The sequence below is a fragment of the Hippocampus guttulatus genome, chromosome 4 (assembly GCF_054856545.1).
Source record: "Hippocampus guttulatus isolate MCC_2025c chromosome 4, RoL_Hgut_1.0, whole genome shotgun sequence".
In the NCBI taxonomy this organism is placed as follows: Eukaryota; Metazoa; Chordata; class Actinopteri; order Syngnathiformes; family Syngnathidae; genus Hippocampus; species Hippocampus guttulatus.
In genome coordinates this window covers 23,326,468-23,343,162 of record NC_141264.1, presented here as the reverse complement: position 1 = coordinate 23,343,162, position 16,695 = coordinate 23,326,468, and the positions used below count along the sequence as shown (strand labels likewise).

The window sequence follows — 16,695 nt, the reverse complement described above, 5'->3', positions numbered from 1 at the left end:
ACCGTATCTGATTGTGTTTATGGAAACGCAACGGGGTTTTCCCTTTTCGCTTCATTTTAACGCATTAGCTCGAACGGCGTCTCTTGACTTGATTACCTCATGGTAGGATAAATGAGCAGTCAGCGGTACTTTACAAACTCTCCGCACGGTCGGGCCTATCAAAACGCCGCCTTCATTGTGAACTTGCGAGCTCTTCACAAGTCGGCAGCGGGCCAGACTTTGCGCGTTTGCCCGGTCGGCCTCTGCCAAGCCGATCCGTGGCGGAATTAAAGCGATATGCTCGGACTAGAGCCAGTACTGCGGTCAAATATTAATGCTAATCAGCACGATATGGCCACTGAGGGACTCCAAGCAAACAAGAGCAGGCAACACACATCATGAAACGTTTATTATCACAGCTCTCCATTCAAGGAAACATTAATTCATCATAGGGGTGTTTTCTTTAGTTGTGTTCATCTTCTCATTCCATCACGAAGCATTTTATTCAAATGACTCACAACCTCCTCTGACATGAACCAAACTGCAGGATAGTGTTCTCAAGCCAGAGCAAGAACCGTATTGCTTTTTAATGTTATACCCGAATTGAAGTTGTACTTGTACTGCGTTTCTCTGTTTTATCTCGAGCATATTGTTGTTCTGTGCCAAAGCAAGAACCCAACAGATTGTTTTTTGTTTGTTTGTTCTGGTCCCTTATTTTTTGCCCTCTGAGCTGTGCGCGTTACTGTCGTAATGCTTTCTGTTGTTCCTTTACTGTTCTAGCTTTCATGGATTATTGCTATTATTACAATTATTATTCTAATTAAAGAAAGACCTCCACTTTTTGGATCATTATCCACAAGATACGGTACTTGAGTTCGCCGAGGTCTGATCTGATATCAGTATGATTCTTTTCAGAGTTTTAGCCATTTTTCTTTAAGGTTGCATTTCTCGATACGTTTATTGATATATATATATATATATATATATATATATTTTTTTTTTTTAATCCTTTCCCACACAAGATGGTTGTGATGACACGGGTGGGCTTTGAGTTGAGAGCCATTTCTTGTACTCAACAATAAAAGAAAGAGCCCTATTATTTGCTCAGTGCCAGTCATGGAAGTCTTTGTTATCAGCTGGTGTGTGCTAGTAAAATTTCACCAACACGCACGAAGATGCACTAAAACGACCTCCCCCTCCTCCTGATGTTTCCCCCAAGGCCAGTTATTCAGCTCGTGTCGAGACGTCCAGATGCGACAGGGCGTCAGGATGGATGGGGAATATTACCTCAAAGTCAAATCCCGCATCCTGCAGGTCCGTTTGACGTCTTCACATATTTTGTGAGTCTGTGTCTCCACATGAACTCATCTGCTCTTTCTTCTTCTGCAGATTTACTGCGCGGAAATGCAAAGCGATTTCCCGAAGGAATACGTGACACTGCGCAGCGGCCAGACGGACAATTACTCGGAAGTGTACGGCTACAGGTACGGATGGATGAACTCAATTCGGCTTTATGGCCGTCGTCAAGTTAAAACGATTGTCCTATTAAATAATGGAACCCGATTTAAAATAATGTAGTTATTATAGTTTGATATAGAAATGTAAAGCCTAATAGATTACTATCCAACGTATTTTTTGGGGTCTTTTAGGCAAATGTTGGTACAACTTTGTCATTAAGATAAGAAAACCTTTATTTGTCTCACAATGGAGACATTCCCAATTCACAGCAGCAAAAATCTGAAAGGGAGAAGCAGAAGAACGAAAAGTATCAAAATAAATATAAATATATAAAAATGTATCATTTTATAAATCAATAAATATATTTAAATGTACTCATTTAATAACAAAAATAAATTGATTAAAATATATACAGTATATATAAATATAAGCATATTAAAAGTGAAATGCATTTACATAAATGAAAGCATTTACAGTGAAATGTGGCTTAGCAGATGCAAGGACACTGAAAAATTTAATACAGCATGTGGAGTATTCATAATTTGTACTTTCACGCTCATGGAAAGTTTCAAGCAGTGAACTAATAATTATGCTTGAAACGATATGATCGGTAACAATGAACACTGAGCGTTAAAAACTGACTTAACTGCTTTTATCATTTGTAGGAATAATAACTGGGCATTACTCTCCATTTGAATCTTTCATATTTTTACCTAATACGTAAAATTTGCTTCGTAAAATAAAATTAAAGATGATCTTGTTCCAGAGTTTGAGATCAACCGCTACATTGAGCACATAGAATGCCATTGTCCTGCACATGGCACAGTAAGTCGTCGACAGAAGCCAAACACAAAATCAGAATGGCCCATCCAACATCCGACATTCTGAACATCACAGGAATAATACGTCCTACTAGAATGAAAGAAATCACTCTCAACATCGGGCCTCTGCTGATGTTGACCGCAAGGGAGGGAAAACGCTCACTTTTCAGCCGATTGTCACCCAAACGCGCGTTAAACTTTGGTTGTCTCGTCCACAAAGGCTGCTGAACCCCTTTGAATGCCCCTACGATGGCAGCCGAAGACAGGACTGCAACTGCAGGAACGACTACAGTGCGGCGGGGTACACCCTCTTCCACAAGGTCCGCCTGGACCTGAGCGCCCTGAGGATACTGAGTGAGTCAATGACTGAGTGGTTGCCCGTCTGCCGCAGCAAGACCACACATGGGCTCCGCAGTGCGTCATCATGGATCGTTTTCTCAAAATCCCCTTTACACCCCCCTCCCCCCCCAAAAAATCGAGCAAATGACCTTCAGTGCACGAGGTGATTGCAAACACGTCGGAAGGGATCCACGTATGCACGTGCAGGCGCGCGCCCACTCGTGATATCATAACAACCACGAGATGTCAGAGGATGCAGCCGCGCATACGCCGGGACGTAGAACACCCTCAGGCTGCATGGCGCCGCTCATTGCGAGAGTCAACTCCACGATCCCGACACGATTGGAGGATTAGCATGCGTGTGGAGAAGCTCCGCCGTTCTCTTCATCCCAACGGCACATGCTCTCATCCTCCCCCTTGCATGGTACTCATTTGGATTTGGCAGCTTGAAAAGAGCGGAGAGAGAAAGAGAGGCAATGAGTTCAAGATGAAGGCTGACGAGATTCTGTGCCCCAGGTTGTTATTTCTGACTAAAATTACTGGCACGCACGTCTTAGTCAATTGATATAGAATTGATTGATTTAGTCCTCACAGTGCAGAGGTACCGGGTTCAATTCCAGCTCCGGCTTTTCTCCGGGTACTCCGGTTTCCTCCCACATTCCAACAACATGCATGGCAGGCTGATTGAACACTCGAAATTGTCCCTAAGTGTGAGTGTGAGCGTGGATGGTTGTTTGTCTCTGTGTGCCCTGCGATTGGCTGGCCACCGGTTCAGGGTGTCCCTCGCCTACTGCCCAAAGATGGCTGGGACAGGCTCCAGCACCCCCCGCGACACTTGTGTGAGGATAAAGCCATTCAGAAAATGGATGGATGTTACTCAAAACCGCATGACACTGAGCGACACTGCACATGCTACTTCTGATTGCATCACAGCAAGGTTTGAGAGGAGCTTCAGATGTTGCACAAGCAACAGCCAGCCACAAACTTGCAATGGGGGTCACCACATGTAACAATTGTCGCTAGGCATGATGGGAAGTTACCCAATACTAAAGTAGTTATTTCACTGTGTAAATATTTACTTTTACTTCAGTAATCATTTGCAGCACTACTTTTTTCTTATACTCGAAACATTTTGTTATCCCCTTAAGTAACGCTACCCTTACTTGAGTACAGTTTTTGGCTACTCTGCCCAACTCTGGTCAAATTTGACCCGTTTTGACATCAAATGACCAAGCTCAAAATTTCAACCTTTCATCCTGTCATTTGGTGGCGTTTCCTAAAGTGACCCTAAACACACAACAGTAAAAAGATTCATAAATGTCATTATTCTGGACAGGTGTGACAGTTTGTGTACACAAAGGCTTCAAATTTGACCCGTCTACTAAAACGGAGCGGAGATTTACCAGTGTGTGTTAATGTAAGAAAAATGGTGTCTCCAGGACATTTTGCACAGCTTCCCGTAGAAGGATGCAACTTTTTGCTTTGCAGGGGACTGAGAATGATCATGGATACGAAACATAAGGAATAAAACAAAGTGCCTGTGAGTTCTGCACGATTCTAATGACATTTTCATCTTTGCTGATTTTCAGTCACTGACCTGCGCTTCTCCCACACTCCTGTTGGTCGACCTGTGCCCTTTGCCACAGCGGGCGATTGTTACAGCGCAGCCAAGTGTCCACAGGTTGGTGAAACAATTCCGGATGCTCTCCTCGTTGCCTTATCGGGCAAAGATGAGTGACTTGTGGATACTCGCAGGGCCAGTTCAGCATCAATCTGATTGGCACTGGGCTCAGAGTGGCCGAGGCCACCAAATGGACATCTCAGGGCAATTACGTTTCTGTCAAGGTCCACAGGTCTGAGGTAAGGCACTTTTATACATTGTCTTAAATGATTTTAAATATGTCGAAAACGATGGAGGGAGTTTGGGGGCTCATCTTGGCCACCTGGTGAGAAACATGTCGTCGTGGTACAGAGTGATGCAAAACATTTCAATGAAAGACAACCAAGACAATAAATAAATAAAAATATTTGGGTCTTAAATTCGATTTTTCTTCCTGAATAATGACTAACTGTTTAAAACACTGTTCGGGGTTCTTAAAAAAATGCCTCAAATGCAAGAAATATTTTTTGTATTTAAAAAAAAAAAAGGTCTACAATCCCTATGAAACATAGGTGCTTAATTAAATAAATACTGTATCTCTGGCTTCAAATTCGAAACTGTTGTATAGTTGTTTGTCATTTTTGTTTCATTTCAATCCAAGACGCCGAAGAAGAAGTGCCAGTGACATTTATGTTGTTGCGTCCTCCCCCATTTTGCCCGCTTCTCTTTGTCCCACTCGTCTCTGTAGGACGGGACAAGAATCTATGGCCGTTGCGGTGGTTTCTGTGGGAAGTGCATTCCTCAGGCGCACAGCGGGCTCCTCCTTCAGGTCCAAAATTTGCACGGACATTAATTGGCAGGACGCCATCGACATCTGAGTGTGTATAGCAAAACCGTCCCGTCTTCACCAAAACATGTGGTGACTCCGGGTGTGTGTTACGGTGCCTTTAAAGTGGAACTGTCGATATTTGAAATGATGAATGATAATCAAAGACGCCGGCCGGACACTGTTATGTGAGACACAAAGGCACACAATCCTTCACTGACTCACTGGGAATGCAACCAAATGAGGACATTTTTACTTTTGTTCTGTTTCGGTGATGTTATTTTCCTTGACAGAATATTGCAGAAGCAATTGTCTTCAAGGGAAAAAAAAAATCTATATTCGGCCAATTATGCATGTTTCTCGTGATTGTTCGCCCGTATTGCAAAAGATGCAGCAAGAATCAGTCGCCAGTTTAGTTAGCCTCAATGTGCTTATCGTATTTTTGCTTGTGTCAGCTGAGTTTAGCTTGACCTAGCCTTTCCTGTCTTCGTTTTGTAAGATATGTTGCCTGTTTTAGCTTGTCACCGCTAGTTGTTTTGGGGGGTTTTTTTTCGATTGCATCCTTTCATTTAATTTAAGTTTCATTTTTACAAGTCTGAGTTTAGGGTAGTTTCTCTCCATTAGTTCTCGACGTGTTTTAGCTTACCTCAGATAACCTTAGCTTTACCTAGCCTCACCTGGCATTTCTTTAGTTTCATTAAGTGCCTTTTACTTTGTCCCGGCTAACCGTAATTTAAAATAATGTTCTGTAGTTTGGCTCATTTTATTTTAGCTAATCTTACTTGAACCAACTATCTTGCCTCATTGTTAGTTCATCCCGACCTGTTTTAGCTCAACTCAGCTAGCTTCATGCCGTTTATCTTTGTTTTATGTCAGCTAAACTTCATTGAAGATTGTCACGCCAAGTTTTGTGAAGTAGTTTAGCTCATTTTATACAATCTTAGCTTAACGTAGCATAGCCTCACTGTGTTGGCTCTTCTCAACCTGTTTTAGGGTGTGTTCAGAAATATGCTAGCTTCTCTTTGCATGATCTCTTAAATCAGCCTGCTTTAGTTTGTCAAATACCTTTTTGTAACCTAGCCTTTCTTCTCTCAGTTTAGCTTTTCTTAGTCTGTGAATGTTTGTGAATGTTTGCTGAAACAAGCTAGAATAGAGTAAACTTGCCAATTCTTAGCTTCAAGTAGATTCTTTTTGCTGTGTTTAACCTTGTCATGATGAATGTCTTTTTTTTTTTGGTCCTGTTTTGGCTTCATTAATCCTAAACGTGTTAGTTCATCTTGGTATACTTTTACATGATATTATTTTAGCAAGATTAACGTTTCTTTCCCTCACTTCAATTTATCTTGGTGTCTTAGCGGAATGAAACAATCTTCAATCAGCAAAGCTTGACTAATATTAGCTTAATTTAACCTCTGTTTGCTTAGTTTATCTTATATCAACCTGTTTCAGATTTCTCAGTTATTTTTACCTCGGTATATGTTAGATGATCTTATTTTAGTCACTGTTCTCTCATCTTTGCTCATAGTAGTGTATGATGTCTTAGACAAGCTAAAGCAGGCTCATTTTATCTTTACCTAATCTAGCTAGCCAAGTTTTGCTTTGTTTACTGCAAAAACGAGAAGATTTGGGATCAAGTTGCCCGACTGACTGATCTGGCTTCGGACTAAAATGTCCTCTTTTTATTCGTCATTTCCACAACAGCTTCCCTATACAAACTCCATGTCAAAGGTGCTGCAATTACTCAAATACATCACTAACAACATTAAATCATCTCTTTAACAGTTGACCTTACTGATGCACTCGAGCTCTTGGGAAGAAGATACTGAATAGTTTTAATCTTTGTGTAATTTCCTCTCAAAACTACTCAATAGTCCACGTACTGACATACTGACACATGATGACTTGTCGATGGCTTTTTAAAACACTCGTGTCTGGTTTTTGTCTTGAATTATGTCAAGTTCTCTCACACACACACACACACACACACACACACGTTTAATGTTACCTGCGTCCCATAACTCCGCTTATTTATGTTTGACCATATTTATTTCGGAACCACCTATGCAGCAGCCATCGGGTTGTTGTTGATGCATCCGTTGTTGTCGTTGTTTGTAGCAACTAACCACTAATCACCTAAATGGTGCTCGTCAAGACTACTAGAATGATTACCTTGCAATTACTGGCCGTCAATGTTTGGCTTACAAAGACAGGATGTAGCCGCAAAGTTTAGCGGATTTGCACTTGATGGGCAAAAGTTGTGGGACTGTCAATGAGAGGTTGTTGATGTGTCCCAAACTGTGTTTTACATTACAAAAATCACACATTTACTTTCTCCCATGTTAAATCTGTGCTTGTTTAGTTGAACGCAAAATTATTATTCTATTATATTGTATGGCAAGAGTTTGATACACAGCAGGTTCATTGTACCTTCTGCCATTTAGTGGGAGAGCATTTGATTGTTCTGGTTGTCACTATACATCGCTGGTATAGATACATGAGCAATTATTTTGTAGTGCCAGGTAACAATTTTAGGACTAATTCAGTGAAGTTGGATATTTCACACATCCGGGGTCGGAATAACTGAATTACACAACCTTAACGAACTATTTTATCAATACATTTTGAGAATTAGACTTCTGATAGTTGTATCATGTTGAAACAAGCATCGATTTTATTTTATTTTCACTAACTGTGTGTCCCATTACTTTTGTCCGAGCAGTGTATTGCTGCAAGGATTGTTACGACCCGCATCGTGCAGCCTAACCCGATTTAAAAAAAAAAGCTTTAACCAAAGTTAGCGGTTAGATGAACGCATGTTATTGTTGTTATCATACAAAGCAACTTGTATTGGTTGAATCAAAAATAATTGAAATGAATATTACAAAAAAAATATCAATGAGCAGCTAGAAAATCTTCATTCATATTGATGAAGGCCAACTGTGCTATGAGGTCTGTATCAGAAAATGTAAAAAAATACTTGACGCACTATGTGCCAAACATTTTTGTAGAGATGTAAGCGTTGTCTTTGTAATAACCGTGAAGAGTTGTAACTTATGTGTTGTAATATGTAATATTCATACTTGAACCGTGTGCTCAATACAGTGTGAAAGATGGACATTGCAGAGACGCAAGCGCGCTCATCTGTCTGCCTCTTTATCCAAAGATTTTTTTTTAATGAATGCTAATATTACCCATACAGTATGTACAGTACACTATGTAGCTTGTATAAAAATAAACGATTTACTATGGTGCTTTGTTACTAATCGTACCAATACTGTATGTCATGCCACTACTAACGCTTTTGGAAATTAAGGAATAATAAATAATGAAATGAAATACCTTCATTTGTGGGGTTGCTTTTTTTTTTTTTTTTTTTTCCACAACCCAAATTCCGTTGCATGCTATACAACGACAATAAAGGCGATTCTGATTCTGGACCACTACACAGGTGCATCAGTTACTACACTGGACAGAATTTCCCTGCACTTCATGCGCTTTTAGCTTTCCATTGGCAATTTTAGAGGTCTTTTTTATTTCTGCACCAATAGTTTATTTGATGACACTAGCATCCTCACTCGTGACTGATGCATCAAGACACGTATATAGTATAGAAAAACACAAATCCAAAATATGAGGAAAAAAATGGACCAAACCCCCCCAGCAAATAATTGAATCTGCGATTGTCAAACTGTGAATATGCAAAGGTCGACCGTAGTTTTAAGTTGTATTACCACCAATCACCATTAGATGGCAGACATGTTTACACCGTGTCTTGTACTATGCTACACAGTGGGTAGTCCGACTAATTTTTCTGTGGACTCCTCAATAATATTAACATTTTGACTGAGTTTATTTTTGTGAAAAAAAATACAAAATGTTTCAATGCATCCTTGAATTGTCATTTTTAAGAGCCCTTTGCACTGGGGGAAAAAAATCCAGTATCTGGTTATTTTGTTGTTTGCTTCAAACCCTTTTTCGTTAGGATAATGTAGCTTCGATACATGAATTAAAAATGTAATGTCAAAAATGAAATATTTAAAGACTAACTGTTTTGTCCATATTTAAAATGTTGGTTCTCCTGCATCTGGTTCGGATGACCTTCCACTATGTGACTCTTTGTGTTTGTGTCAAATGTACATGTGAGTGACAGAATTTGGTCTTCAGGAACCTTTGCAGAAGGCAATGTTTATGCAGCAGTCGCTTTCCTAGAGATAACTTTGTACATTGAAAACAGATTCCCTCGTCCTTCAAGGGCCGCTTTTGATTACCTGCCAACGGCCGTCTCTGTTCCTAAAAATCTAATCTGAGGATTTAGGGACCTGAAGCATGACAGTTGCTCCATTTATCTTCCCCTCTCAGGAAAAGGCTTTTCGTGCATAAAACACAACTAAGCTGCAGAAAGAATTGTCATAAAGGAGAGGCTGATGATTGATGTTTACTATCAAATGTATTCTGCACATTCCTGCCTGATCTGCAGCTGCAACATGCTTGCGAGGAATGCTCAAATTTGTCATTCGCAAATTTAAACATCAAATCAAATGTTTGAGGTGTTATTGCATCCAAGAGACTGATTTACAAGATAGATATACTGTATGTTTCATATACGTGGGGGAAAAAAATGATCTCAAATTCTATACACATTGCCAATTCGTTAAATTATTTATGTGTGAACAAGATGTGAACTTGAATTTATGTTCGACTTGCACTTCATGACCCAAACGAAGCGTTATTTCCTGGGTAAACAGTGACGTTTAGCGCATATGATTGGATACTGCACCCACTGTCCCACATGGAACAGAAAGATTCGACTTTTATATGGGTGATCATAAAAATATGACACTTCACGGGAATAATAATAATAATAATGACAATCATTATTATTACCCTATAAAAATGCAAATAAATTATTCTTAAAAATTCCGAGTGAGCCAAACGAAGTGTTATTTCCTGGGTAAACAGTGACATCTAGCGCATATAATTGGATACTGCACCTACTGACCCACATTGACCAACTTACATGGTGGTAATAATAAAAATTGGATATTTTACAGGGGGTTTCTCCGGGTACAGTACTCCGGTTTCTTCCCACATTTCAAAAACACGCATGGCAGGTTAATGAAAGGGTAAATTATCCATAAGTGTGGCTGTGAGCTCGAATGGTTGTTCATCTATGTATGACCTGCGCCTGGTTGGGAACCGGCCTACTAGGTAGGCTACGATAGCCCACGGCACGCCCACGATAAACGTATTCGAAAATGGATGACTGAATGGATGGATGGATGGATAACATGGGACACGCTAGATGTAATAACTAAGAACTGCCAGCAGATGGTAGAAAAGTCTTGTATGACTTTCTGCACTCGACTGACGTGCTGTTGTCCCGAGTTAAATATCGCGGCTCTTAAAAAATGTATATATAACGAATAGTATTTTCAAATATGTATATATTCACATTTGGTTCTTGTACTATTAAAAGAAAGAACACATTTCCCTCAAAGTCAACTTAAACGTTTTTTGCTGTGATTTAAGCAGGGGCGGTTCTGGATCAATTTCACTGAGGGGGCCGGGCTGGGGCCAGGGGTTTTGATGGGGGGGCACATTCAACCCAGGGCTAAAAAGACAGATTCGAAATCTTATTTGGCTTTTTATTTCTTCAGACTTTGAAATTGTAGTCATAACATTACAGTGATGAGAAAAAAAACAGTATTAGGAGGGCTAAAATGTCTGCAAGCGTAACAATACGCCGTGTCCATCTGTTGAGAATATTCAAGCCAGGGGATGATATGGTACCAGCCTGCCGGGGACAAAAATTGCAAATACACTGAAGCTAGATGTTTTACATGCATATAATTATCCAAATTTTAAAAGGCAATGTCTTATATATTGATCCTGTTAAATAAAAAGGGAGACTACAAAAGTTACACACACACACGCGCACACACAAACACGCGCACACACACGCACACACACGCACACGCGCACACACACGCACTCACACACACACACACACGCACACGCAAATAGCACTCGTGTCATGGTAATTTCCTTCTCTGCGGACTGCTTCTCATTTTCCCGCTCATTTTTAAATGGCGCAGCGCACTAAAGGGTCCGACTAGAATGTTAAATCACGCGCGTTGGTTCCACCTTTCGCGTCGGCGACTCGGCACGACTGCGTAATCTGCGCTCGGAGGGGGGGCCACAGGGGGGGCCAGAATCGGTGCTACAGGGGCACTGGCCCCCGCTGCCCCCCCCCCCCCCCCAGAACCGCCACTGGATTTAAGCATCAACACGAAATATAGGGTGTTTTTGAGGGGGAAGCGGGGTTGCTCATGGGGTCTTATCCCTGGAGTTGATGAACCCAATTCACTATGAAAATAAAGTCCGAATTGCTGCGTGTATTTGAGAAATGTAATTTACAGTGAAGAGTGTGCTACATGCTCTTTACTAATTCTATCCATCCATCTATTTTCAACACCGCTTATCCTGAACGGGGTAGCTAAGTGCTGTAGCCTCTCTCAGCTGACTTTGGACGAAAGGCGTACTACACCCTAAACTGGTCACCAGTCAGTCACAAGGCACAAATGGAGACAAACAACGACCCACACCAACATTCACACCGTCACTGAGTGGGCACCGAACCCATGCTGCCAGCACACAAGTCAGGCGAGTGTACCACCACACCATCGACGACACCATACTAATTTGTAGAAAACACATTTCCTGAGCTACATCATGTATTTATAAATGATGCTAACGCTAGCACATCATGAGTGGTTTCGTGGCCGGCCCGAAAGACCACTCAAGTATTTCATTTGCGGTCGATTATTGTTGCTCTTAGCTGTAATATACCTCCCCAACATCCTTTTGAACCCCCTCCACCAACTCGCACGCACCCCCACGCCGCAACAGTTGGCCTTCCCCTGTATCAAATTCATCTTTTTATGCACCCTGTCTGCCCGAAAATCCGCGAAAGCCCCCACACATGCTCACCAAGACACGACTGACACCCAGGAAATATTAAAGCGGGCGGGGTGCTCTCCATGTTTCATATTTTACTGTTCAAGCCTTTTAGTATCGATCTTGAAAGACATTATAAAGAATCCAAGCAAGGCAAACCAAGGTCAATGGAATGGAGGCAATTAATGATTACTTCATGTTCAAGCAAGAACCTGCTTTGTTTCAAGCAGTGTAATTTATTTAGGACGTGCACACAATTAGGAGCAGTGGCACAGTGATTTCCTTGTGAAAAATACTTTCCGTCAGGAAAATGTTGTTCTGTATCAGCATAGTTTGGGGGGGGGGGGGGGGGGGGGAAAGGAGCCAAAGGTCCTCATAGCCGATAATGTGGGACCAGGCAGGACCCTCCATAGAGTGGAGAGGCGATTTTGAGAAAGGTGAGCTAATTATTTTAATAGCTTTAGCACTCTGGAGGGGTTTTATGTGGTTCCTGCAGTCAGAGATTTTTTTTTTTTTAATAATGTTACCTTTGTTCTGTAGCTGCTCACGTCAGCGACATTCATGTTCATGAAGTGTTGACCTGCATTACTGCAAGAAACCTGATAGTTTTGAATAAGTAAGAATAAGTACCCATTAAATAATGTATGGGATTGATCTTGAGCATTCTACTCATTAATTTTTGGGCATTATTAATCCTTCGTGTCAAAGTAAGAACTCAATATACCGTCTGAGTGGTGTCTTGACATAAAGGCACAGACATGCCATTCATCTGCTTCATGCCAAAAAATGCTTTTTTTGCCATGATTTTTTTCCACAAGAAAAATTACCCTCAACTTTTACTCTCCACATTACATGCAAACATGGACAATTAAAATACAAATGTGTATTGTCCTTCCTGGTTCTTCATCACTGGTTTTATTCTGAATAAAATCCCTAAAAGTCATCAGCCATGACAAGTAATCTGGACAAGCAAAAGGACAAAAAGTTGCTTATTAATTTTTTGGAAATGTAAACCTTCCATAAATTACCCCCCCCCCCCCCGCCCCAAAAACCCCCCCTCATCCACTCTATTATGTGTCAGAGTGACTTACAGATGATTTTGAAATATTACACAGAAACCAAACTTGAGGTTTCGCCCGATGAGCGCTAGCAGCTGTTCGCAGACATCAAACGTAACCAATCGTGTATTATTCACAACAACAAAAAAATCAACTAAAACGTGCCTCTGTTCAAAAGACGCTCGCAAATCAATCGCATTTGAAAAGAAAGTCTTGGGATTTTGCATGGAAATATAAGTGTAAGAGAAGCTCACTAACTCTTCACACACCACGCAACAGCCAAAACGGCATTCGTGAGTCACGACGTCGACCTCCCAGCTGCTCGCCCGCACGTCTGCTGGCACGAGCGCCATTGAGCAGACTGTCCATCAGCCGCCATAAGGAGCCCATTTGACTTGGATTTATTGGCCCGAAAGATGTGTTACGCATGTGATTACATGTGTTCTGATTCCAAATAACACCACAGGAAACAGCCCACTAACTTAAAAAAAACAAAAAAAAACATGCCACATTGAATGCATCAGTTGGAGAACAATGCATGCTAATAAGCAAAAATGTAATGATGGAGGAGAACAAAAATGCCCACATATATTTTATTGAAGGGTAGATTGAGGGGCGCTGTTGACACTCTAGCGTCCACAACTGAAGGCACAGTGATGGCTAAGCTAACTTTAGGATGTGTGTCTGTTGTTAAATTGGCAGCAGTGGTCAACAAAAGGGAAGGTGCTCTATTGCTATAAGGTAGCATAGCCGTTGTTAGCATGCTAGCAATAGCAAGTTCTCAAGTAGCACTGAGATATATAGTTTTCTTGAGGTTAGCATACAACCTGATAACATGTTAGCACGTTATCGAGTCTCACTAACCGTTTTAAATAGGACGACGACTGCTAACAACGTGTGAAGTTGTGGATATGGCTCAGTTTCTTTGTTACCCATGGTGCTACGCTACCCTGCTAAATTCTATCAATATAGACTGTTTGAATGTTAGCGTTGGGTCCAGTCTCTTTATCTTTATTTACATTGTTGCTACCTTGTTCCTCCATGATTCTCAAACGTTAGCATGTTAGCCTTTGGATTGATTTAAGACTTAAATTAAGAAGCTTTTTTTCCTGAGCAATACAGCAAAAAAGGCCATCTTATCTCCAGGGTAATCATAAACAAAATACAAACACATTATTTTGTACAGAGAGCTTATCTATTTGCACGATAAAAGTATGTTTAAAGGCATTTCTTCCAGGTGAGGTCGGCTTGGAAGCAGAGTGGCTTTCAAAGAGAAGACGCCAGGCCACACAGTGAGGCCTACGAGTGTGTTGCACTGATGCTTCGCGAGATAGACACCACTTAGCCAAAGCAAAAACTCAATGTTGTCAGCCCCCCCTCGGTCGCACCTTTACACCTCTCTCATCTTGCGCTTTTGTTGCACGGCTTCACTGACACGCCGTTATCCCCGCATGAATCCCTGTAGCAACAAAGCCCATGGGGATCCTATTCTCCCCCCGCCCCCCCCCCCCCCCTAAAAAATTCTTCTCCCCCCCGCCCCCCCCCCCTAAAAAAATTCTAACTACAAGATGCTTATTAAAGCACAAGGTAGAATCTTTGTCCCCTCCATCTGATTTCTATCAGGTGCAAAAGCATGGATGGGTGATTTGCCTGATAGAAGTGTTTTTATGGGAGAGCCGGTAGAAATGATAGAGCAGCTTTAAAAGCTTTAAAAACACAGACCGACTGGACTTTGGAGTCAACAGCTGATCCCTCATATAAAGTTCCCGAGCCGGTGCTTCACCTGGATTTCATAAAGTGCATCTCAAATTAAGACAAAGCGCCGAATTCCACCTGGTGACAAATAAAAGAGTGAGCAACATCCTGACTCTAATATGACCGCAGCGCATATGCTATCATAAGAGAGGACGGTTTAATGCACTTTTACAACCGGTCAGCCTGAAAGCTTTGCCAAGTGGAAACCCCCCCCGACAGCTGATGGCAAAAAACAACAGCAGCTTTTCAAAGAAAAAGTTCAAAGTAGAATTGGGCCATGAGCCTTGTGAGTGCATGAATTTTTAGTTTTTATCAGCAAATTTTATTTCAACAAAAAAACCATTTTTTTTTAAATTCATCAAGAGGCTGCCAGTTGCCCATCCCTGTCCTGTCCAATGAAAAAATCCTTCATCGAGCTTATGAGCTCATCTTGGATCAATGCCATTTACCATCAAAAGTGGCTCCGGCTAAACAAAATGTTGACGTGAGGCCAAAGAGAGCAAGAATGCTCACCCTTTCCCCCTCCCCTGACAAATCTGATTTCAAACAGCCTGCGGCTTCCGCTAACCTCTGATTTTCTGATTCTCTCGGTACATTCCGCAGACTTGGCATCCGGTGAGACGGCGAACGGCCTCAGGAACCATCTGACGTGGGCATAAATACTTTCCACGGGTAATTAACCCCCTTTTTTTTTTTCCTCTGCACGCCGCCATCCAAAGCGTCGACGACTTCTGATTAAACGTCTCAGGGCCAATGTGCAGAATGCATATGAGACGCGTTCAAATGAAAGAAAAAGCACATCCGGGAAGACATGTGACTCGCCGAATTCTCCAAGAAGCGTCGTTTGCTCTCCCAAAACGGATCTGTATGCAGCGTCGGGGCAGAGCCAGTGCGGCCGGCGTGGACAAAAGATGACATTGCGTGTTCGTTTTCTGCCACCACGCTCAAGGGGCCTCCATTATGAGGCTGTCACACAGCATTAGGCCAAACGGCAGACACTTTGATGTGCGGATCATCACCCGCCCGTTGCAGATAATACAGAGTTGCCTTAGCTAATCCATTCCCCTATTGATTTTTTTTTTTGTGGTTGTTGTTGCTCCTTATAATAACTTCTTACAAGCAAGCACATTTTCAGCACGAGAATGCCCCCCCCCCAAAAAAAAAATAAGACGGTGGAACAAGGAATGGGGTTTGACACAGATAAGCCGCTTAGCGAGTGTAAAAGATCAACTTTATTTCACGCTAACTGCAGAAGTGTCAAAGGGTGGAGATGTGAGAACTCTACGTGTAAATACAAGTACATAATAAATCGATTTTTTTTGGGACGGGGGAAGTTGGGAAGAATCGTAAAGACCTTTATATTGGGTGAAAAGTCACGCACGAGAATTACAACAGTATTAACGAAATTAGTGGAATTAAAGCAGTATTTTTTTTCCAGACAAATTCAGATTTTTATTTTCAAGAAAAAAAACGGAATATTTATGACAAGGGCATTTTTAGAGGGCTGTCATATTGAGAATAAAGGCAGATTGTATTTCTTTTTATTTATTATTATTATTTTTTTTAATGAAAGTCAAAAAATGAGACGCTGTGCATCTATGTTCCTGAAGGAGTTGTAATATTTTGAAAACAAATTCAGATTTTTCTTTTCCAAGACAAAAACCTTTGGTATGAAAATACTTTTTTTCCCCCAGAAGAGTTATAATATCGCAATTTCATTAAAGTCAAGACAAATGTGTAATATAGCAAGTTTTATGCCATACGGGAGTCTCATATATATTTTTAGAATGAGTTGTAATATTACCTTTTTTTTTTATTGGCCAAAATCTACCAGATGGCGGCAAATCAGTTGAAATGTGTGGTTTTGATTTTTGTGAGGAGCTCTGAAACATCAAGCAAACA

The 16,695-nt window shown here is 41.3% G+C and overlaps 1 protein-coding gene across 1 annotated transcript in view; it reads left to right on the top strand.

Annotated features, from left to right (window-relative positions):
- The window catches only part of LOC147206696 (A disintegrin and metalloproteinase with thrombospondin motifs 20), a 94,291-nt gene extending 85,928 nt beyond the window's left edge, over positions 1 to 8,363 (top strand). The window contains exons 34-39 of the mRNA XM_086108209.1: positions 1,199 to 1,293; positions 1,369 to 1,463; positions 2,479 to 2,612; positions 4,187 to 4,278; positions 4,353 to 4,457; positions 4,946 to 8,363. Of these exons, the coding sequence (XP_085964335.1) occupies positions 1,199 to 1,293; positions 1,369 to 1,463; positions 2,479 to 2,612; positions 4,187 to 4,278; positions 4,353 to 4,457; positions 4,946 to 5,050 (626 nt within the window). The 3' untranslated portion in view covers positions 5,051 to 8,363. The remainder of the gene's footprint in view (positions 1 to 1,198; positions 1,294 to 1,368; positions 1,464 to 2,478; positions 2,613 to 4,186; positions 4,279 to 4,352; positions 4,458 to 4,945) is intronic.
- The last annotated feature ends 8,332 nt before the right edge of the window (positions 8,364 to 16,695 follow it).